Here is a 22,716-nt window from a genome sequence, read left to right as displayed (position 1 = left end):
TCAGTGAGCCTAAACTAGCAGCTAAACCAGACTCAGCAGCCAAGCCTCAACCAATGGCTGTTGCGACTAGCACCAGAAGTGGGAAGCGCACAGAGAAGACCGATCGACCAGTGGATGATGACCATGATGATGATGATAATGCAGGAGAAGGACCCTCAATGCCTGCTGACATAAAATCAGAAGTCAAAGCAACTGGTACAAGATCAGAGGCCAATACTGAGTCCTTTCCCCTAAAGGACATTCGTGGCCTAAGGAAGGATTATACTCGACGGCCTGATGAGTCTGTAATTAGTTGGTTAGTCCGTCTTTGGGATGCTGCAGGCGAGGCTATAATTCTGGATGGTACTGAGGCAAGACATTTGGGATCCCTGTCACATGATCTTGTCATTGATCAAGGAATTATGAGGGGGGCTAACCCTCACAGCCTCTGGGCACGGGTTCTGGAAAGTGTAGCACAAAGATACCTGTGTGCAGATGATCTTTATATGCAGCAGACCCAGTGGAAGACTATAGAACAAGGGATCCAACGTCTGAGAGAAATGGCAGTGGCAGAGATTATCTTCTCAGATGAAATAAAAACTAGGAATCCAGACTTGGTACCATGTACATCTGTGATGTGGCGAAAACTTGTACGGCTTGGGCCACATGAATACGCTTCTTCTTTAGCAATAATGGAGCAAGATGAGAGGGATGAGACCGTGCTCGACATGGCAAGGAAACTCCAAACATATGCAGATGCTGTACATGGCCCAACCCATGCCAGAATTGCAGCAGTGGAAACGCGTCTGCAGAAATTAGAAGATAAGATAGAGGAGAATCATAAGAGACTCAGGGAGGAGATTAAGGAGGACCTTCTCCAAATCTCAGCAATACAGATCAGAGGTTCTGGTATCCAACGCAGATGTTCCTCAGATGGCGAGTGAAGGTACACCCCAAGAGCTGAGCTGTGGTTCTTCTTGCGCGATTGTGGAGAAAACATGAGGAAATGGGACGGAAAACCTACTGGTGCTCTGGCACAACGTGTGCATGAATTGAAGGAAGGTAAGACTCAGAGAGGAAGTGCCACCAAAAGGAGAGCAGCTCCAGTTGCCCGTAGCCAGACTGTCAGGCCTGATGATGATGATGACATGTCTGATCCCTTTGAAGGAACCTCTAAGACATACGCCCAAGGCAAGAAGGATAACCAGGCTTAGAGGGGCCCTGCCTCTAGCCAGGTAGAGGCGAGGGTAAATTGTGTTTTCTGGACTGTGTGGATTCGCTGGCCTGGCACATCGGAACCACAAAGATATAAGGCTTTGGTTGATACTGGTGCACAATGCACGTTAATTCCATCGAGACATGTAGGGGCAGAATCTGTCTCTATTTGCCAGTGTGACAGGTGGATCACAGGACTTTACCTTGGTGGAAGCTGATGTAAGTCTGACAGGAAATGAGTGGAAGAAACACCCTGTTGTGACTGGCCCAGAGGCCCCATGTATTTTGGGCATAGATTACCTTCAAAGGGGGTATTTTAAAGACCCAAAGGGACTCATGTGGGCATTTGGGATAGCAGCTGTGGTGACAGAGGGCATCCAGCAATTGAACACCTTGCCTGGACTGTCTGAGAATCCACCTACAGTAGGACTTTTGTAGGGAGAAAACAAAAGGTGCCAATTGCCACTTCAACAGTGCATCGTCGACAGTACAGAACAACCCGAGATGATGTGGTTCCCATCCATAAGATGATCCGAGAGCTGGAGAGCCAAGGGGTGGTCAGCAAAACCCACTCACCCTTCAACAGCCCCATTTGGCCTGTGCGTAAATCTGAAGGAGAATGGAGATTGACAGTGGACAACCGTGCATTGAATGAAGTGACTCCACCACTGAGCGCTGCTGTGCCAGACATGCTGGAACTCCAGTACGAGCTGGAGTCCAAGGCAGCAAAGTGGTACGCCACTATTGATATTGCCAATGCATTTTTCTCCATTCTTCTGGCAGCAGAATGCAGGCCTCAGTTTGCCTTTACATGGAGGGGAGTGCAGTCTACCTGAAACTGACAGCCCCAGGGGTGGAAGCACAGTCCTACCATCTGCCATGGACTGATCCAGACTGCACTAGAAAAGGGTGAGGCTCCAGAACATCTACAATATATTGATGATATCATTGTGTGGGGGAACACAGCAGCAGAAGTGTTTGAGAAAGGAGAGAAAATCATCCGAATCCTCCTGGAAGCTGGTTTTGCCATCAAGAAGAGTAAAGTGAAGGGACCTGCTCGAGAGAGCCAGTTCTTGGGAGTGAAGTGGCAAGATGGACGGCGTCAGATTCCTACAGATGTCATCAACAAGATAACAGCTATGTCCCCACCAACCAACAAGAAAGAGACACAAGCTTTCTTAGGCACCATCGGTTTCTGGAGAATGCATATTCCTGAGTACAGTCAGATCGTGAGTCCTCTCTACCTGGTTACCCACAAGAAGAATAATTTCCACTGGGGCCCTGAGCAGCAGCAAACTTTCGCCCAGATAAAGCAGGAAATTGCTCATGCAGTAGCCCTTGGCCCAGTCAGGACAGGACCAGATGTGAAGAACGTGCTCTACTCTGCAGCTGGGAACCATGGTCTGTCCTGGAGCCTTTGGCAGAAGGTGCCTGATGAGACTCGAGGCCAACCACTGGGATTTTGGAGTCGGAGCTACAGAGGGTCTGAAGCCAACTATACCCCAACAGAGAAGGAAATCTTGGCCGCCTACAAGGGAGTCCAGGCTGCCTCAGAGGTGATTGGCACAGTAGCACAACTCCTCCTGGCACCCCGACTACGGGTGCTGGGGTGGATGTTCAGAGGAAAGGTTCCCTCCACCCACCATGCCACCAGTGCTACATGGAGCAAGTGGATTGCTCTCATCACGCAGCGTGCCCATATTGGTAAACTGAATCGCCCTGGGATTTTGGAAGTAATTACAAATTGGCCCAAAGGTGAAAGTTTTGGTGTCACAGATGAAGAAGAAGAACCAGTGACAAGGGCTGAAGAAGCTCCACCATATAACCAACTGCCAGCAGAGGAAACACACTATGCTCTCTTCACTGACGGTTCCTGTAGCATTGTAGCGATGAATCAGAAGTGGAAAGCAGCTGTGTGGAGTACCACACGACGGGTTGCAGAGGCCACTGAAGGAGAAGGTGGATCAAGCCAGTTTGCTGAACTTAAATCCGTTCAACTGTCCCTAGACATTGCAGAAAGGGAGAAGTGGCCAAAGCTCTACCTCTACACTAATTCACGGATGGTAGCCAATGTACTGTAGGGGTGGCTAGAGAGGTGGAAAGAGGCTAACTGGCAGCGTAAAGGAAAACCAATTTGGGCTACTGAAGAGTGGAAAGATATCACTAACCGGGTAGAGAAGCTACCTGTGAAGGTTCACCATGTAGATGCCCATGTTCCCAGAAGTAGAGCTAATGAAGAGCAGGAAAAAAATCAGCAGGTAGATCAGGCTGCAAAGACAGGGGTGTCAAAGATAGGCCTCAATTGGGAACACAAGGGAGAGTTGTTCCTAGCACGATGGGCCCATGATGCCTCAGGTCATCAGGGTAGAGATGCCACGTATAAGTGGGCATGAGACCTAGGGGTGGATCTAACCATGGACAGTATTTCTCAGGTGATCCATGACTGTGAGACATGTGCTACCATCAAACAGGCCAAGATGGTGAAGCCCTTGTGGTATGGTGGGCAGTGGTCCAAGTACAAGTATGGGGAGGCCTGGCAGATTGATTGCATCACACTGCCCCAGACACGCCAAGGCAAGCGCTATGTGCTCACAATGGTAGAAGCCACCACAGGATGGTTGGAAACCTACCCAGTGTCTCATGCTACAGCCCGTAACACCATCCTGGGCCTTGAAAAGCAGGTCCTTTGGAGGCATGGTACCCCTGAGAGGATTGAGTCAGATAATGGGACTCATTTCAAGAATAGCCTTATCAACACCTGGGCTGGGGAACATGGCATTGAGTGGGTGTACCACATCCCCTACCATGCACCAGCTGCAGGCAAAGTGGAGAGGTACAATGGACTGTTAAAAACCACCTTAAAAGCATTGGGTGGGGGATCTTTCAAAAATTGGGAGCAACATTTAGCAAAGGCCACCTGGTTAGTTAACAGCCGAGGTTCCACCAATCGAGCAGGTCCTGCCCCGTCTGAGCCCCTGAATATAGTAGACGGAGATAAAGTCCCAGTGGCACATGTCAGAGGTTTGTTAGGGAAATCAGTGTGGATCAATCCTGCCTCGAGTACAGACAAACCCATTCGTGGGATTGTCTTTGCTCAGGGACCAGGTTGTACATGGTGGATAATGCAGAGAGATGGAACAACACGATGTGTACCTCAGGGAGATCTGATTGTGGGGTGAAACTATTGTGCAAATATCACTGTTTGTTGGATGTTACTGCCAATGTCTGTACATGAAAACACACAGACATGAGAAAGAAGGAAATGTGTAAGTGTCAAAGGTTTGAGCAAGTGAAATAGAAGGAAATGTTTAAGTGTCAAAGGTTTGAGCAAGTGAAATAGAAGGAAATGTGTAAGTGTTGAAGGTATGAGTAAGTGAAAGATACAAGTTTTAACTTGATGGAGTTTTTACATGATGTTGAAGATATGGAGATAAGGGGTGGAATGTCCTAGGGTGACGTTATGGTGTTTGTATCTCCAATCGTGTGTTCTCTTTATGTTTGATATTATGTTCTGTACTTTCAGAACTGACTCTGAAAGTGAAGGTTTCTTTTGCCTTGTTATCAGCCATCGTCTGCTGTCTAGAAAAGGCTAGTGCTGGCTGGCTTGCTTTTGCTTACTTGCTTGCTTGGCTTGCTTGCTTTGCTTGCTTCTGCTTTTGCCTTTGCTTCCTAGTTAGTTTAGCTAAGCATTCCAATTCTTTTCCTGGACTATTTTTTCCCTTTCCTTTTCCTAAATACCATCCAACCTACTCCAGACTGAGACCTGAGAAACACCGAGGAACACCAGAAGCCTGCATTTTGTGATCTGCAGCAGCCAACCCCACGTGCTGATCATCCTGTGGACGACTCGAGATGGATATCATGGAAATCCTCAGGCAGATACACGTGAATGCAGTGTTCCCGTAAACTTCATCAAGAGATTCAACAACTCCAGACACTGAATTGTTCTTCCTCATCACCAAAAAATAAAATTTTATTAACCTATGGACTCTGAATGGAAGAAAAGACTGACTGCCGAAATCTTAGCCTCAGGCGGAATTTTCCCTGTGAAAACAGCTTGTGCCAGGATGGAGGTGTGTGGGCATAGAGGAAAACCTCTGATGAGGCTGACCTCTTTGTTGCACACCCCGGGCTCGGCTCTGTTCTTTCCTTGTGGCTGGCTAGATAGAATTTGATTGCAAAATAAATATTTTATTTTTTCATTTTAATTTGGCTGGACAAATTTTCATTTATAACACTTCAGTCAAATATATTTTTCTCCTCTTTTAAACCTACTTTACAGCAAATGTAGGCCTTTTGTTTTGGTCAGATCTGATTAGTGAGAGATGCCTCTGACCGAGTAGCAAATGAGACCATATGTAATATGGGTTTCATTTTACAATAAATGTGAGGTAGAGAGATAGAAAGAAATAGAAAAGAGTAAAGGGTGGAGAGAGAGAGAAATCAAGCAGAAGACAGTCACCACCCATGAATACAGCAGCATCCCATTGGTCCTTCTTCACCCCAGGCTTCTCAGTGATGGGGGTCCTGAAATCATTCTTCTGAGGGTACCACCTTTATACAGTCCAAGTTCCAAGTATCACAGAGTCATCGCAGATGCTGTTCCCATAACTTGGGGTGATATGTGTATGAGCAGTTGCCCACTTTTCCACAGTGGGAATTATTGTCCGGATGTATTAACCAGGATGTTCTAACCAGATGTTGCCACACCAGGTCTGGAATTAGTGCCTTCCTGTTGCAAATTCCTCCCTTTTGTGCTTAAGTCAAGTTCCCACTGTGGTGGCTTATCTTATAGCAAGTTCGTTCTGTGGCCTTGTGTTGTGGTTTAGGAATGGTAGTCCCCAATTCAGTGCCCCCACCAACTCTCCAAACCACACACTGTTCTCTCTTGCTCCCCTGTTTTCACCTCCTCCTCCCCACTGTGGATGGCTGGAGAGGAGAGCTGGAGGCACAAAAGGCAAAGATCATGGGTTGAGATGAGAACAATTTACTGGAAACAGCAATAAGATAAGAAAATGAACAGTAACAGCAACAATATTAATAACAGAGTGTACAAGAAATTATTCACATGGAAAAACTCCATGATAACAGACAATACTGGAAGGCTCCCTCTGCCATATTTTCTCTTCTGAAAGGAGCCCCTTCTCCCCATAAAAGAGCCCTTTCCCCTGCTCCTAGCAATGACATGAGGTGATATAGAATAACCTACATACTCCAGTCATGCTCCCTCCTGGTACTGAAAAAAATTAACTCTGGCCTGGCTGGAACCAGGACACCTTGACAGTGTTTGAGACAGGCAATTGTGCTCTTTGCACCTTTGTAGGCAGACAGGCAGGACAGAGGAAAACTAGATTTTTCAAAGAAGCCACCACTTCTAAGTCTTTACTACTGATTTGTATTTCTAATTCCAGCTTCTTGTCACTTAACCTAGTTGTGCTTTTGATAGCTTTTTTCTCCCAGTTGTTTTTTAAAAAAAATATTTTAATAAAATACAACAAACTATAATTTTAATTTATATCACATTCAAAGGTCTTTCATCAAGAAAAGAGCAAGAGAGTCCCTGCCTCATTCTGCCTCACAGGAATCAGCATTTCAGTAGCATTGCAGCCATTCTACATGAGTTTAAAGCTACTGAGTGGGGGTTGGGTCTGCAACTGCCAGGAAGTTTCTTCCAGTGCTTCAGCAGCATTGGAGCCTTTTGGACAAAAATAGTTTTTTCCAGGTTTTCTTTTTCCCTGCTCCTGTTGTTGTTTGGGGGCAGGGAGGGAGTTCTGGAACTGCAGAGGCTTGGTTGCTGTGTTGTTTTCCTTTGTTCTCTCTCTTGGCTGCATGGTCTGAAGAAGAGGGCGTCTCTGCCATCTTGTCTTTGTCCTCTGGGCCACATGGGCTACCATGGCGGCCGCCATCTTGGGAAAAGGGAGCTTCTCCACCATCTTGTCTTTGTCCTCTGGGCCACTAGGCTGTCCAGGTGGTGGCCATATTGTTTTCTTTTTTCTCAGGGAGAGGGCTATGTAACTCAGCACCTTTGTATCTAGTGGTTATTGCTGTTTTCTTGGTTATTGCCATTTTTCTTTTAGTAAACAGTTATTTTTTCACTTATCTCTGTGAAAAATACATATTTTATGATTGGCTTCTCGCAAATATTAAAATGAATATTATATGTGTAATGTTAGAAAGTTATGCTGTATTAATTCTCTTAAGTAGTGTGTTAAATATAGTTTTAGGTTACAACATAATGTTAAAATAGAAACTATGCAATGTAAGATATTTTGTAGTAGCTCAAGAAAAGGGATAAGATAATCAAGAAACTCTTCGCACAGAGATAACAGTGACAGGGCACATAAAGAGTTACTGCCTCATCGGAAAAGACAAACATTCTTCCACTTTCTCTCCATCTTTATGGAACCACCAGGATTAAGGGGAAGAAGTTGACAAAAACCAGAAAAATTCTTAATTTTCAAGGAATTTATGCATCATGTGTGAGATATATGAATATGCAACAGGCTCTTGCTTTTAAGGGTTATTCCTTTGTTCAGAAAGCATGTTTTTGGCAGCTTAGTGCCCAAAAACATCTGGACGTCCGTAATTCTTTGCTTTTTATTGTCTCATAGTGTCCTAATCCTCATTGTCCAAATTTTTATTACTCTAATTTTATTACTGTTTTTATAACTATTCTATTACTAATAAACTTTTAAGATTTTAAAAAACAAGTGATTGGTGTTTTTCACCTCTTCATATTTGTCTCTTCTTATTGTTGAAAGGGGAGTGGTTAAAACTAAGAGGAGATAACATTTCGTAGTCTGCACCCCATAAAATTGTCTTAGTTTAAGACAGGTTGGTTTTGAAGTCTCCTAATAATGAGTACCTGGTACACTTTCCTAATCTACACCTGAAATTAGGAAACATGTAGCAAATAATTCCATCACCACCTATGTTTGTCTTTCTCTTGCAATATGAGAAAGAGAGAAGGCCTTGACACTATGTAAGCACCATTCAGCAGTAACATCAATGTTATCAACACTGTTTTCAGAACAAATCCAAAACATAGCACCATGCCAGTTACTGCAAAGAAATTTAAATCATTCCCAGCCAAAACCAGTACAACTTCATAATTGTAATTCTGTAAAGCTTAAATTTATGTATGTCCTTTCAATTCCACAATTCCATTAATTCTTATCTTAAAAAAAAACCCCAACAACCATCAACTGTCCCAATCAAAACCAAACAGTAACAGTTTCATAAAACCACAAGTACATAAGAAAAATCTGTAAGGACACTTTTTTACCCACTAAAAAACAACAACACTCAAATTCAGTAACACCTCACCTGCATCAGCTCTGGACCGCTGACCTGGTGATTTTCCAAATGGGGTCTTCATTCATCTGTGTTTAAGTGAGCAGCAGAGCTGCTAGACTAGGGTCAAAAGCCAGTTCTTCCCAACTCCCCAAATATCTTCTTATTCTCGTAATTCAACAGTTACTTATTAATATACCATCCAATCATCAATTCATTCTTCCTCAAATATAGGAGAAGCACTTTCAGTTATATCACTCTGAAAAAAAAATCAGAAAATATAGTCTGATTTGAGACTTGGTTAAAATAAACAATGCAGTGAAACAAAATATTTTTTCTTTCATGTTCAATGAGACGTCTCTTCATATTCTGTTATTCTGGATGTGGTCCATATTATGCACTAAGTTTCAGATCTCCTATACTACATTTGAAAATTATAATGAAAACACCAGTAGAGAGAGCATGAAAGCATATGATTCTCACCCTCCCCAAGTCACAAAGCAGCTATTCCTGTTTCAAAAAATTTATTGTATTTCAGAGACAACCTCTGAAAGTTTCTAGAATAGTTTTTATCTTAGTCTGTACCACCCTTATGCTTACATAGATGCTTACTGTAGGAGATGCAAGGCATGGAAGTTAAACATTCTTGTCTGCATTACAGCATCCATCTGTCAATAGACTTGAACCAAAAAAAAAAATAAAAAGCCAGGTGGGATTTTTCCACCTTCTGTGGAAAAAAAAACCCACAAACAATGTGTGGCATGGTGTGGCAGTTTACATGGCAGATCATGAAGAAGGGTGTGCAGGGAGAGCACTGAGGCTCTGCGGCTGGAGTAGTTAGCTGAGTTGATGGCCATCGCCCTCACCAAGGGAGCTCAGATATGGTTTCCACTCGGACAGAATCTGTTTCCTCTGTGTGCACCAGAAAGGATGTGGCAACCCAGATGGAGCATTCACAAAAACATGCAGCCATCCAGGTCTTAGGCTGCAAGGAGTGCCAGAGTCTGGCACTGCTCTCAGAGGGCAACAGAGAAAACAAATGTGTGAGGTGCAATCAGGTCAACAATCTGCTCAGCCCAGTGGCAGAGCTGAGAGAAGTAGAAAGGCTAAGAAGTATCAGGGACTCTGAGGAGATTGACCAGTGGAGTGGGACTCTAACATGCCTTAGGCAAATGACTCACCATATACTTCACAAGAAGCAATAGATATCCTACCCTCTCTCCAACAGGAAGAAAGAGGGGACTGTAGAGATGGGGGGGTGTAGAAATGGGTTTCTTCTCAGGGTGGAAGGCAAACACCCTCCTAACCTACTTCACCTTCCCAGATGCCCTTATACAATATTTATGAACCTTGGAATCTGAGGACCAGGGAAATGAGAATGTGGATGAAAGTCCATCCAGGATGGAGGGGTTACCTAGGGCAGGGCAGCCTACCCACTGCATCATAATCTGCTCAGTTAAGAAAAAAAGAAGGGTTGTAGTAGTAAAGAAGTAGTAGTCATTGGTGACTCTTTTGAAAGGAACAAAGGGCCCAATATGCTGACTGGACCCAACCCATAGGGAAGTATGCTGCTTTCTTGGGGCCTGGGTAAGGGACATCACCAAGAAACTTCCCAGCCTGGTACGTCCCACTATTACCTGCTACTGCTTTTTCAGGTGGGCAGTGACAAAGTATCAGCAAGAAGGCTGCAGACAACCAAGAGGGACCTCAGGGCCTTGGGACAACTGGTCGAAGGATCTAGAGCACAAGTTGTGTTCTTTTCTGTCCTGCCAGTTCCCTGCAGGGAATGATGGGGCAATAAACAGGAAAACCATGCAGATGAACACCTGGCTTTGAGACTGGTGTTGCCATTAGAATTTTGGGGGTTTTGATCATAGGTCAGTTTATGTTACAATGAGCCTGCTGGCAACAGATGGGGTTCATCTATCTCAAAGCGGGGGAAAAAAAGGATTTTAGCTCAGGAGTTAGCAGGGCTCATTGAGACAGCTTTAAACTACATTTGAAGGGGGATGGGGACAAAACCAAGCTCAACAGAGATAAGCCTGGGGGTACCATGCAAATGTTTGAGGGACAGTGTGCTACCAAGGTCCTTCAGTCTGCCATATCAGTGGAGGTAAGGGATGGCGATCTATGCAAAAGTAAGGATGCAAGGGTTAATGATGTGTTAGAAATCCCAGAAGTGCCTGAGAATGGTCACATGAATGAGGGCTTCTCCCAGCAAAAAGGCAGTAGGGTTATTAGCCCAACTAAAGTGTATTTACACCAATGCACACAGCATGGGCAAAAAACAGGAGGAACTGGAAACTATTGTACATCAGGAAAACTATGACAGTTGCCATCACGGAAACATGGTGGGATGATTTGCACGACTGGACTGATGCAATGGATGGCTATAAACTCTTCAGAAGGGATAGGCAAGGAAGGAGAGGCAGTGGGGTAGCCCTGTATGTTAGGGAGTGTTTTGATTAATTGGAGCTTGATAATGTGTTATGACCTTGTTCTTGTTAATAGATCCCTTGGGGCGGATCAGAAGGACACTGAATGACTGGTGTATATATATGAGTTTTCCACCTGAGCTTTATCGAGAGGGAAGACACTGACATGATAAAAAGCATTATTCCACCAAACAGGATCTGCTTTTTATGGGCCTTTTCCCTTATCTGGTTTAAACCCCAGCTTGTTAACAACATTAATCACAGGTTATCCAGTACACAATTGAAGGGCTCAACAAGTTTATCTAAACAAAGGTCAGTTTGTAGTGGTCATCCTCCGGTGGTAAATAAACAACCGCTCTGCACCTGGGCTGTTTTTTGCAGATCAGAGGCTTTGCCACCACATATCAAAAAACTCTCCTCCTTGCCTTCGGTTGGGGGATACAAACCTGCTCTCAGCAAAGCACTCTGCTGCTTTTGCAAATGGCCGATTGAGTCATCAGCCTTTATCATTTCAGTCTCTCACATGATGGTAGTTATAGAGTTGAGTGTTTATCAGTAAGTGCACTGGGTTTTTATGGCCAGGTTTTGGTAGCTCCTGGCAGGGACCTGTGTAGCAGCCAGAGGCCCTGCAAGGCCTCCCTCTCGGTCACTTGCCTAAGATAAGAAATGCCTAGTCATGATGACTGGACCAAAGAAGCCCCCCTTCCACATTCAGACCCTTGTTATCTCTCTGTAAGACCATAGGTCATATTCGCCTCGACCCTGGCCATTGGAAAATTTCCAACACCCCTGTATCCTATATAAACCCCCATTTCTGCCCAGTTTGGCAGAAGAGCTGTCACTGTACCCCTCCACAGGAGCTGACAATAAAGACACCGCTGTGGAACTGCATACAACCTTCTCCTCTCTCTTCCTATGCGTCTGCGAGGCCCTTAGTGAGCAAAGAGCTGAAATCACTAAGAGCTGAATTCACCAAAGAGCTGAAATCACTTCAGAGATGCTCGCTAAGCTTACCTACGGCTGGGGAGCTAGCCTGAGGGACCTGGACAGGCTGTGCCTATCAGCCCAGTGCTATCCCGGACACCTATGGCTGCCTGGAGGTCAGATGGACCCCTGGGACCCCAGGCTGCATTACGTGGCCACCCGAACGGAGGTACTGGTAATCTGGCATCCCTGAGAGTAGCATTCCTCGTGAATTATTACTGCCTCGGCCTGCTACGATCCCCTGAAGGTAACTCTCTATTATAGAAGAAGTCATATGAAGAGGGGCCCACATTCGGTTGAAGAAGTGTAAGTTTAAAACAGCCTTTTTGTGCACTTTTACCTTGGGTCCTTTTTTGGTTTTTTTTCTTTTTTTTTTTTTTCCTTTTTCTTTTTACTGTTGGGGGGAAAGGAAACTCCCTCGCTCCTCCCTTGCCCTCATCCCCAGGCGTTGCAACCACCCACCCACCCTCAGTGCCTCCCGAACGGCACCTCCGAGACCCCCCACGGTGGCACCCCACTTCTCCATGCGCCTCAGTCCTGTGCAGGCTGTGCCACATGTGGCGCTGCTATTGCTGTTCCACTGCTGCCTCCCTCTAGCCAAGCTCAGCCAGCTGCCCCCTCACACTCTGTCCAGTCCCCTACACCCCTGAAAACTGTGGCTCCAACACGCCCAAAAAAGCATAGTACACCTCCTGCTCACTCTCACTCCTCGTCTGAGGACAGTGAGACCGAGACAGAGGACATCGATTCATGGGCTCTAATCAAAATCGAAGCGACTTGGGCAGGGAATTGGGAACTAGCTCTGAGAATTTCTGCCTTCCCAGGCAATTTATATAAAGGGGAAAAGAGGGGGCCCACCACTAAAACAACGTGGGAACCTAATGAAACAGAGATTTTTGAAATTCACTCAAGTTAACAAAATGAATTAAGCATTTATATTCTAGTTTGCAGAGTTATGTGTTGAATTTTAACCTTTTACTTAAGAAACCTCTGCCAAGGTACAAAAGGGCATAAGAAAACACAAATTACTAAAGCTTCTTGCATAAAGAACAATACCAAAAAGGACCTAAAATACAAAGAACCTAGATAAAGAAGCTCCTCTGCCCCTAAGCCTACGGAGAATGACAGATGGTACTCAGATAAGTACCAAAAGACTGAAAGTGCACCCAAGGAGAGGAAGAGTTCAAAAGTTCAACCATGAGGAAGACCACGATCTTCAGCCTCACGAGACCACCAGAGACCCCCCCCGCAGGACCACCACGGCAAAGCACACGTGCCCAGAAGGGCGTGGACCTATTTACCATCAGAGGTGAGGGCAGGCGGGGCCAGGGGTTGAATATGCATAGAAAAGTTGCATAATGTACTGCATATAGAACACCTTTGTGAATAAAGTTTTGGGTCGGATTAAGACGCGGGGCACAAGTCTTGGAGAGCTATCTCACTTGTGCCGAGCACTGGCAATACATACCCACTTCATAACTACCCCAAGTTGTAGAGACTATTTCTTTATTCCACGTATCACTTCACTAACACAAATAAAGAACTGGTACAACTAGAAAACATAGCCAAAGAACATGGTAGAAGTTAGCATATTTTCAGAAATTTCCTGGAGGCTTTCTTTTCAGAACATATTGTGGTACCTCACAATGTTAAAAACATTGCCCACTGCCTTCTTTCCCTGGCAGAATATATGCTATGGGGAAGGCATTGGATAAGACAATTAAAAACATTGTCAGACACCTATGCTCAAGATGCAAATAGGCCAGATTTTACAGTTGAACAGCTGGCTGGAGAAGGGGATTTACAGAAACCCTCCGACCAAGCTGACACCTTACCTCAGGCAGCACTACAAGACTTGGCTATTGCAGCAAAAACCTCCTTGCTTCTTACTCCAGATGACTCTATTCCTACTGAACACTTCTCTAGTATTAAACAAGGAGTAGATGAAAGCTTTATCAAGTTTGTGGACAGAATTAAGGATGCTCAGGAAAAACAGATAGAGAGCACAGAGGCAAGAAAAAAACTGTTGTGCAAGCTTGCCTTATCGAATGCAAATGAACAATGTAAAACAATTCTGAAGGCCCTACCTTGGGATATAGAACCCACCATAGAGCAAATGGTGGAAAGCTGTACACGTCATATATCCACTGAAAACACAGTGGCCCAAGCAGTTGCTAAGCGTATTGCAGAAGGAGTTTCTGGTGCATTTGCAGTAGTTACTTCCAAAGACCAGGCCCGCTGCTATCACTGTGGGGAATTTGGACATTTTATAAAGGACTGTCCAGACAGGTCACCTACCCGAAACCCCTGTAGCACCTACCAAAAACCCCAGAATCAGCAGCGCTACCAGCAATGTTCGGGAAACTTCCAGTGGAGCGCAGCCAGGCCCCACGCAAAGACAACAAATGAAAAGCTGTCCAGACTCAACCACGCATCATCCCAGGAGATTCCAGGTCACATGGAGAGGATCCAACCCACAGAGCAATACAGATGGGAACATGGCACCAGTTGGTAACCACTTTGTCCATTGACTTTAATAATAAGGCTGTTTATTGTGTTCCCACAGGCAAATATGGGCCAAAAGGTGGTCCTTTTGACATCTTAATTATAGTGGACACTCCCTATGGCCCAGAGGAAATATTTGTTGTTCCAGAGGTACAAACAGTGCACCCAGGACAAGAAATCTCGGTCCAGTTGTGCTGCACAGACTTACCATTTTTCCTTTCAAAGGGAACTCTGATCGCACAAGCCTTTCTACTCCCAAAGAATCACAGGGAACAGCTTCCTCTCAACCCTACAGAAATGTGGGCACAAGTTTTGGGACCAAGTAAGCCTACCATCAAGTGCAGTCTATCCTACAGAGGAGAAAAGATCCACCTACCAGGGATGCTCGACACCGGTGCGGACGTGACTATCATCATTTGCTCAGAATGGCCAGCACACTGGGAACTACAACTGGTAGCAGGCATGATTTCAGGGATTGGTGGAGCCACAGTGTCTATGCAAAGCAAGCACAACATCCTCGTCGAAGGGCCTGAAGACAAGTTGAAAACCATCCGCCCACTTGTTGTAAGGGCCCCCATCACCCTTTGGGGCAGGGATGTTCTATCCCAATGGGGAGCTTCCCTACGTATTCCCAGTTGGGATTTCTGACCAGGGCCACTGAGGAGTGCGCACTACCAGATACCCCTCGGCTCACCTGGAAATGCCAAGACCCAATCTGGATAGACCAGTGGTCCCTCGCTAAAGTAAGACTGCGTGCACTACAAGCCCTTGTGGAAGAACAGCTCGCCAAAGGTCACATCGTCGAGACCACCAGCCCTTGCAACTCTCCAGTCTTCGCACTGCAAAAACCTGGAACAGACAGATGGAGGCTCCTCCATGACCTTTGCAAAATCAATGAGGCCATCAAGGACATGGGCCCCCTCCAGCCTGGCCTGCCTTCACCACTGATGCTGCCTCAAGACTGGACACTTGCCATCATAGATATAAAGGACTGTTTCTTCAGCATTCCTCTGCCCCCCCAGGACGCTCTACGGTTTGCTTTCTCTGTTCCCTCTCTTAACAGAGAGGGTCCACTCAAAAGATATCATTGGTTGTATCTTCCCCAAGGACTAAAAGTCTCGCCTACTATATGCCAGTGGTATGTCGCTCACATCCTTTCTCCTGTGCGGAACCTGTTCCCAGATGCAATCATCTGCCACTATATGGATTATATCCTGGTGTGTGCATCAGGAAAAACTTACTTAGATAAAGCAGCTAAAAGGACAGTCAAAACCATAGAAAAAGCAGGATTCAAGATCTGTGAGGACAAAATACAGTACACCAACCCATGGACTTATCTTGGATTCCAGATCTGGGAAAGGACCATCATACCCCAGCAGCTCGCTATCCGATATGACCCAAAAACCCTGTGACACTTACACAGTCTGTGCAGATCCATCAACTGGGTACGTCCCCTGCTAGAAATTACAACAGAGGACCTCGCTCCCGTGTTCAACCTTCTCTGTGGCAATGAAGACCTAGACTCTCCACGCACTCTCACAACAGAAGCCCGAGACAACATCACCAAGGTCCAAGAAGCCCTGTCTTCACGTCAAGCCCATTGCTTCAAGCCCAACCTGCCTTTCCAGTTTGTCATTCTCGGAATAGCACCCCGGTTCTATGGACTCATTTTCCAATGGGATCTTCAACTTCAAGACCCTTTATTGATACTGGAATGGATCTTTACAAACAACCAACCTTCAAAGACAATTACCACCTTCCAAGAAATCATGGGACATTTAATAAAGAAAGCCAGAATGTGCCTCTGCTCTCTTGCTGGGTGTGAGTTCACATGCATATACTTGCCACTGACCAATGGGGATTTGGAGCATTTGCTCCAGACCAATGAAAATCTCCAAATCGCCCTAGACAGCTATACAGGCCAAATTTCCATCCATATCCCAAAACATAAACTTTTTAATGCAGCCTTTAATCTGACCCCATAATTAGTCCAACGTAAAACACCTCTCAAAGCTCTAACAATTTTTACAGACGGCTCAGGGTCAGCCCACAAGTCTGTAATGACTTGGAAGGACCCTAAGACCCAAAATTGGGAATCTGACATCCAAATAGTGGAGGGATCTCTACAGATTGCAGAGTTAGCAGCTGTTGTCAGAGCCTTTGAGAAATTCAAAGACAAACCCTTTAATCTGGTTACAGATTTGGCATATTTTGCCAGTATAGCTATGGGAGCAGAACACGCTCTTCTCAAAGACGTTTCCAATCCGAAGATACATCAATTGATTTCAGCATTAACACGCTCAATCTCTCACAGAAAGCAACCTTACCATATAATGCATGTGAGGTCACACACTGATCTGCCAGATTTCATCACAGAAGGGAACAGGAAAGCGGACACATTGGCCATTGTTGGGAAGGGTAGATAAATATGATTAAGAACCACAATAGTGCAGCCAGGACGAATATAACGCCCCCTACTGGCTGGACAATAACCCTCAATTACAGAGGGGTCCAAAAGCCAAATGGACTGTTCCATCTCACCCCCCAGAATGTATGGTTCACCCCACACCTGTAACCCTCCCCTGAAACATCAAGTGTCTGTGACCCCATTGGCCCAAGTCCTGTTCTAGCCCACCTTGAAGCCCCCCTTGATAAGGGGTCTCCGGGGGCCAGACGCCCTCTTGGATCTTCCTCTCTCCTCCTGGAACTTCCTCCTGGAGTCCCTGCTTCCCTCTTTGTCTCTCCCCTCCCCCATCACCTCAGGCCCAGCCACATGCTGTGTCTAGCAGCTCGAGGCAGGACCTCTCACCATCCCAAATAAACCTTATCTTCCAAGAGCAACCAACAGAGATCTCGCCTGTATTCACCCCAAATCCGTCCGTGGAACCCCCCTCGAACGTCTTTACAGGCCATGGCAATAGAAACTGCTAACATCCCTGACATCTTTGCCCAGGCAAAGTTGTCACACGCATTTTGCCATCAAAATGTACCTGCCCTTATCAGAATGTTCAAGCTCTCAAAAGATCAAGCAAAAGCTATTGTGGCCACATGCCCGAACTGTCAAAACTACCAGATATCATCTATGGGGACAGGAGTCAATCCCTGAGGCCTGAACAGCTGCCAGCTGTGGCAGACAGACATAACTCACTTCCCACCTTTTGGAAGGTCAAAATACGTGCACATATCAGTCAATACGTTTTCTGCAGCAATATTTGCATCAGCTCATCCAGGAGAAGCTACACAGCACACCATAAAGCACTTCTTCCTTGCATTCGCTACTCTGGGAGTACCAAAACAAATCAAAACAGACAATGGACCTGCCTATACCTCTCGAAAGTTGAGCCAGTTCTTCAGTGAATGGGGAATAGAACACAAGAAAGGCATACCTGCAAATCCCACAGGACAATCAATCGGAGTGTGGACACATCAAACCCTCAAAAGAGTCCTCAATCAGCAGCGAAGAGAAACAAAAATAATATCTCTAGTAGAAAGACTTTGCAAGGCTTTCTATGTCATCAATTTCCTAAATTGTACAACATCAGAGCCTGACCCCCCAATACTTCGCCACTTTGCAAATACCACCCAAGCAAAGCTCATGGCGAAAACACCAGTCCTAGTGAAGGATCCAGAAACACATCAAATTTCTGGGCCTTTCCAGTTGATTACTTGGGGTAGAGGGTATGCATGTGTTCTACTACCATCTGGTCCAAGATGGTACCCAGGAAAAAACAAAAAACCATACCTAGGCACTGTAAACACTACTCCCACAAACAGTGACAATAATTCCCCTGAGTCAAACAAACACAAGACCTCCTCAAAATCAGACAAGTTCTGCCTGGAGACAAAGACGTCACCGAATGTCCACATACCGAAGAAAAGACCATCCCATCACACGACAGCAGACAAAACAGAAAGTGGAACAACATTCTGCTGTAGCAGTCAAGCCATAAGCCAGACACAGCCTGAACACAAATTGTTCTCTGAATAACATGTTATTGCCCCTTTATTTACCCTAAAAAACCCTATTGCTTCCCTTTCTTAACTCTTACCAAAAACCCCTAACCTTATCCCCACCCCCCCATCCTTAGGTTATAGAAAAGAAAAAAAAAAATTAAAAAATGGGGGGGGGGGGGGAAGGAAAGAAGGGAAGGAACAGAAGGAACAAAGGAGAAAACCCTCTCCTCCCACCATAAAAATAACAAATTTTGCTTATATTCCCTATCAGAAGCCCCATCCTTGTCAAAAGAAAAAAGATTGCGGTGTCCCTATTCCTACCATAGGTAGCTGCAGCTAAAGCCCTTGGTGAAATAAATCACTTAGGGTGCTGGCTCAGTAAGCAAGTCAACACTACCTCTGCCGCCCTAAGCGATCTTTTAAAGGATAAAGAAACCACGAGACATGCATCACTTCAAAATCGAGCAGCAATCGAATTCCTACTGCTAGCCCACGGACATGGCTGCCAAGACTTTGAAGAGATGTGTTGCTTCAATCTCTCTTCACGCTCTGAATCCATCCATGCAAACATCCAGAAACTGAAGGAACTTGTGAAAGACTTAAAAGTAGAAAACAACCCAGACTGGGTCAATGACCTTTTCGGTCAGTTGGGATTAACAGGATGGGTTGCATCTTTGGTTAAGGGAATTTTGTGAATTTTCACTGAAATTGTCATTGTGTTAGCTATGTTCTCATGTCTTGTCCATTGGTTTAAAAGAACTATTGGGAAAGCCTTTTTACTAAATGCAGAAAGTGGAGTTGTAGCAGCCAGAGACCTTGCAAGGCCTCCCTGGAGGTCACTTGCCTAAGATAAGAAATGCCTAGTCATGATGACTGGACCAAAGAAGCCCCTCTTCTACATTGTTATCTCTCTGTAAGACCATAGGTCATATTCGCCTCGACCCTGGTCATTGGACAATTTCCAACACCCCTGTACCCTATATAAACACCCATTTCTGCCCAGTTTGGCAGAAGAGCTGTCACTGTACCCCTCCACAGGAGCTGACAATAAAGACACCGCTGTGGAACTGCATACAACCTTCTCCTCTCTCTTCCTATGCGTCTGCGAGGCCCTTAGTGAGCTAAAATCACTAAGAGCTGAATTCACCAAAGAGCTGAAATCACTTCAGAGATGCTCGCTAAGCTTACCTACGGCTGGGGAGCTAGCCTGAGGGACCTGGACAGGCTGTGCCTATCAGCCCAGTGCTATCCGGGATACCTACGACTGCCTGGGGTCGGACGGACCCCTGGGACCCCAGGCCGCATTAGACTTGCAGACCCATGGAGGGAGGAGCCCATGCTGGTGCAGGTTTCCTGGTAGGGCTTGTGACCCTGTGGGGGATCCACACTGAAGAAGCTGTGACTGAATGACTGCACCCCGCGCAGGAGTGACCCACATTGCAGCAATTTAGGGAGGACTGTTGCTCGTGGGATGGACTCACACTGGAGAAGTTCATGGAAAACTGTTTTCTGTGGTAGACACCCCACATTGGAGCAAGAGAAGGACTCTTCTCCCTGAGCAGCAGTAGAAACAACTTGTGATGAACTGAGTATAATACTCATTCTGTCTCCCTGCGCTGCTTGGAGGGAGAAGGTAGAGCTTGGGAAGCAGGGAGGGATGTGGGGAAGGTGTTTTTAAGATCTTATTTTACTTCTCATTGTCCTACTCTGATTTTATGAGTAAAAAATTAAATTAATACCTCAAATTTGAGTCTGTTTTGCCCGTGACAGTATTTGGTGAGTGATCTCCCCCAGATATTATCTCAATCCATTAATCCTTTTGTTATAATTTTGTCTCCTGTCTGGTTACAGAGGGGAGTGATAGAGCAGCTTTGGTAGGTGTCTGGCATCCAGCCAGGGTCAACCCACTACAGTAAGAATCAGGGAGAAGGCTAACAAGGCAGATGTCCTCGTGGAAGTGTTATAGACCACCCAAGTATGATGAAGAGGCAGATGAAATATTCTGTAAGGAGCTAGGGGAAATCTTATGATTGCTGGACCTTATTCTCATGGGGGACTTCAACCTACCAGATATTTACTGGAAATACAACAGAGCAGAGAGGAAACAGTCCAGGAGGTCCCTGGAGTGAATGGAAGAGAACTTCCAGACACAGCTGGTGAATGAGACAACCAGGGAAAGTGCCCTGCTGGACCTGCTGTTTGTAAATAGAGAAGGACTGCTCAGAGTGAAAGTCAGAGGCCGTCTCAGGCAAAGCAATCAAGAAATTATAGTTTTCAATTATGAGAGAAATAAGGAGAGACATCAGCATAACTGCCACCTTAGAATTCTGGAGAGCAGACTTTGGCCTATTTAGGAAACTAGTTGAGAGAGTCACTTGGAAGGCAGTCCTTAAGGGCAAAATAGTCCAGGAAGGCTGGATGTGTTTTAAAAAGGAAATCTTTGTGAAAGACAATAGCATAGTTTTTGTTCATCAGGAAAAGCCCCAGGGATTGTGTAAGACGCAGGAAACAGTGGGGCAGGAAGGCAGGATGTACTGGTATCAGTAGATTGTGGAATTGAGAGATCTTTGCAAGCTGCGTAACCATATTTGGAGACGTTATTGCAGGGTTAACGCTACCTCGGAGGAAGAAGAATAGGAGCTTTCCTCAAATGACCACCGGACAGCAGAGAAAAGACCCCTAGCAACATTCTGCACAGATGCAGAGCACATCGAGAATGTCACAAAGTCCGGAACTGAAGGGGTATAAGAACTGAATGACTGTGGAGGTGTGGTGTGAGCCGCTGGAGGAGCAGAGACCCCCCTGGCTTCACCCAGCGCTGTTTTGCTTGCTATCGCTTGCTGTAATTAATAAATTCTCAATTGACCTATTAAGGCTGAATCGAGTTACTCCCCAACCTTATAACAAAATTTGGTGCTGTGACTCGGATCGGAACACCTGGAGGAGGGAGCCTTGCTAGGGAGGCACCCCACTGCTTTGACAGTGGCCCTGTGGGGACGCTCCTCCCCGGACTCCGACCGACGAACCCAAATTCGATAGCAAGCAAAAGGCCGGCAACCCCTTAATCTTTGTGCACGAAGTTCAGGGCGAAGACACAGGACGGTGTAATTATAAACTCCGGCGGCTTCTGTGAACTGCCGGAGTTGGCTCACCCATTGAGGGGTGAGGACCGCTCGGTCGGGGTTGGGTATCCCAGAGCGCGGTGTGTGAGACGTCCTGGTAGGACAACACAAGTGCGGACCTCTTAGTAGTGCGTTTTCCATACCCTGCGAGGGGCTGGGCCACGAATAGGGGGAGCGACAGTGTGTGTGTATGAAGGCACTCTGGAAGATGGGACAGGGGAAAAGAAAGCCCTCTGATCCCATGGGAGAGGGGACCCATGTAAAACTTCCCCAGATACCTCCAGATAGTCCATTAGGACTGATGATAAAATACTGGAATGATTTTCCCTCAAGAAGAGGGAAAGATCGAGCAAAAATGATCCGCTATTGCATGGAAGTTTAGGGAGGAAAACAAATTAGGAAAGACCACCTTTACTGGCCAGTATTCGGATCGTTTGAGGATTGGATATGCCAGGCACTTAACATTTATGTTAATTCTAAAGAGCCTTTTAACTTAGAAGAAAGTGAATATGCCTCCCTCTGGATAGTGGGAGAAACAAGGGTAAAACTGTTTGCCCTCAACACTTGAAAAAAGAAGAAGAAATTTAGAGGAGGGCAGGAATTACCTGACTTCTTCTCTCCACCCTATGTACCCCCCCCCCTTCCACCACCACCACCTCCTCCCTCCCCTCCACCTCCTCCCCCTCATAACCCCAGTCCCTCAGCACCTGTGCATGACACCTTAGGTGATGATGAGTCAGACTCCGAAACCAATCGGCGGGTAACTAGGAGTCAGTCCAGAAAGAAACAGGAGGGGGTTGGTATGTTCCCTCTCAGAGAAGCAGGAATGGGGATGGTCCCGAATCCAAATGCAGGACAACACGGACAGCCTGCCCAAATTCCAGGAATAGGATACATGGCGGTGCCCTTGAATTCAGGAGACATCTGGGAGTTTAAGAAAGAGATGAGTCATTTGTTTGAAGATCCTTTGGGAGTGGCAGAGCAGATAGATCAGTTCTTAGGACCCAGTATTTATACCTGGGATGAGATACAGTCAATTTTAAGCATTCTATTCACGGCAGAGGAAAGGAGGATGATTAGAACAGCGGGAATGAGAGTTTGGGATGATGAACACCAGGCAGGACCCCTCGCAGATACTAAATGGCCCGGACAATGTCCTAACTGGGATAATCAAAACCCACAGCATTGAGCCCACATGGCAGATTTGAGATCTATAGTAATTCAAGGGA

At 45.8% G+C, this 22,716-nt stretch overlaps 1 protein-coding gene across 4 annotated transcripts in view; it reads right to left on the bottom strand.

Moving 5' to 3' along the window:
• Positions 1-22,716, bottom strand: part of LOC116806909 (spindlin-Z) — a 172,207-nt gene that overhangs the window by 31,313 nt on the left and 118,178 nt on the right. For all 4 annotated transcript variants that reach the window (XM_032744727.3, XM_032744728.3, XM_072923080.1 and 1 more), the window contains one exon: positions 8,521-8,746. In XM_032744727.3, the coding sequence (XP_032600618.1) occupies positions 8,521-8,572 (52 nt within the window). In that variant the 5' untranslated portion in view covers positions 8,573-8,746. The remainder of the gene's footprint in view (positions 1-8,520; positions 8,747-22,716) is intronic.

The sequence above is a fragment of the Taeniopygia guttata genome, chromosome W (genome assembly GCF_048771995.1).
Source record: "Taeniopygia guttata chromosome W, bTaeGut7.mat, whole genome shotgun sequence".
Lineage (NCBI taxonomy): Eukaryota > Metazoa > Chordata > Aves > Passeriformes > Estrildidae > Taeniopygia > Taeniopygia guttata.
The sequence above is the reverse complement of the archived record's forward strand: the minus strand, read 5'-3'. Positions and strand labels throughout refer to the sequence as shown.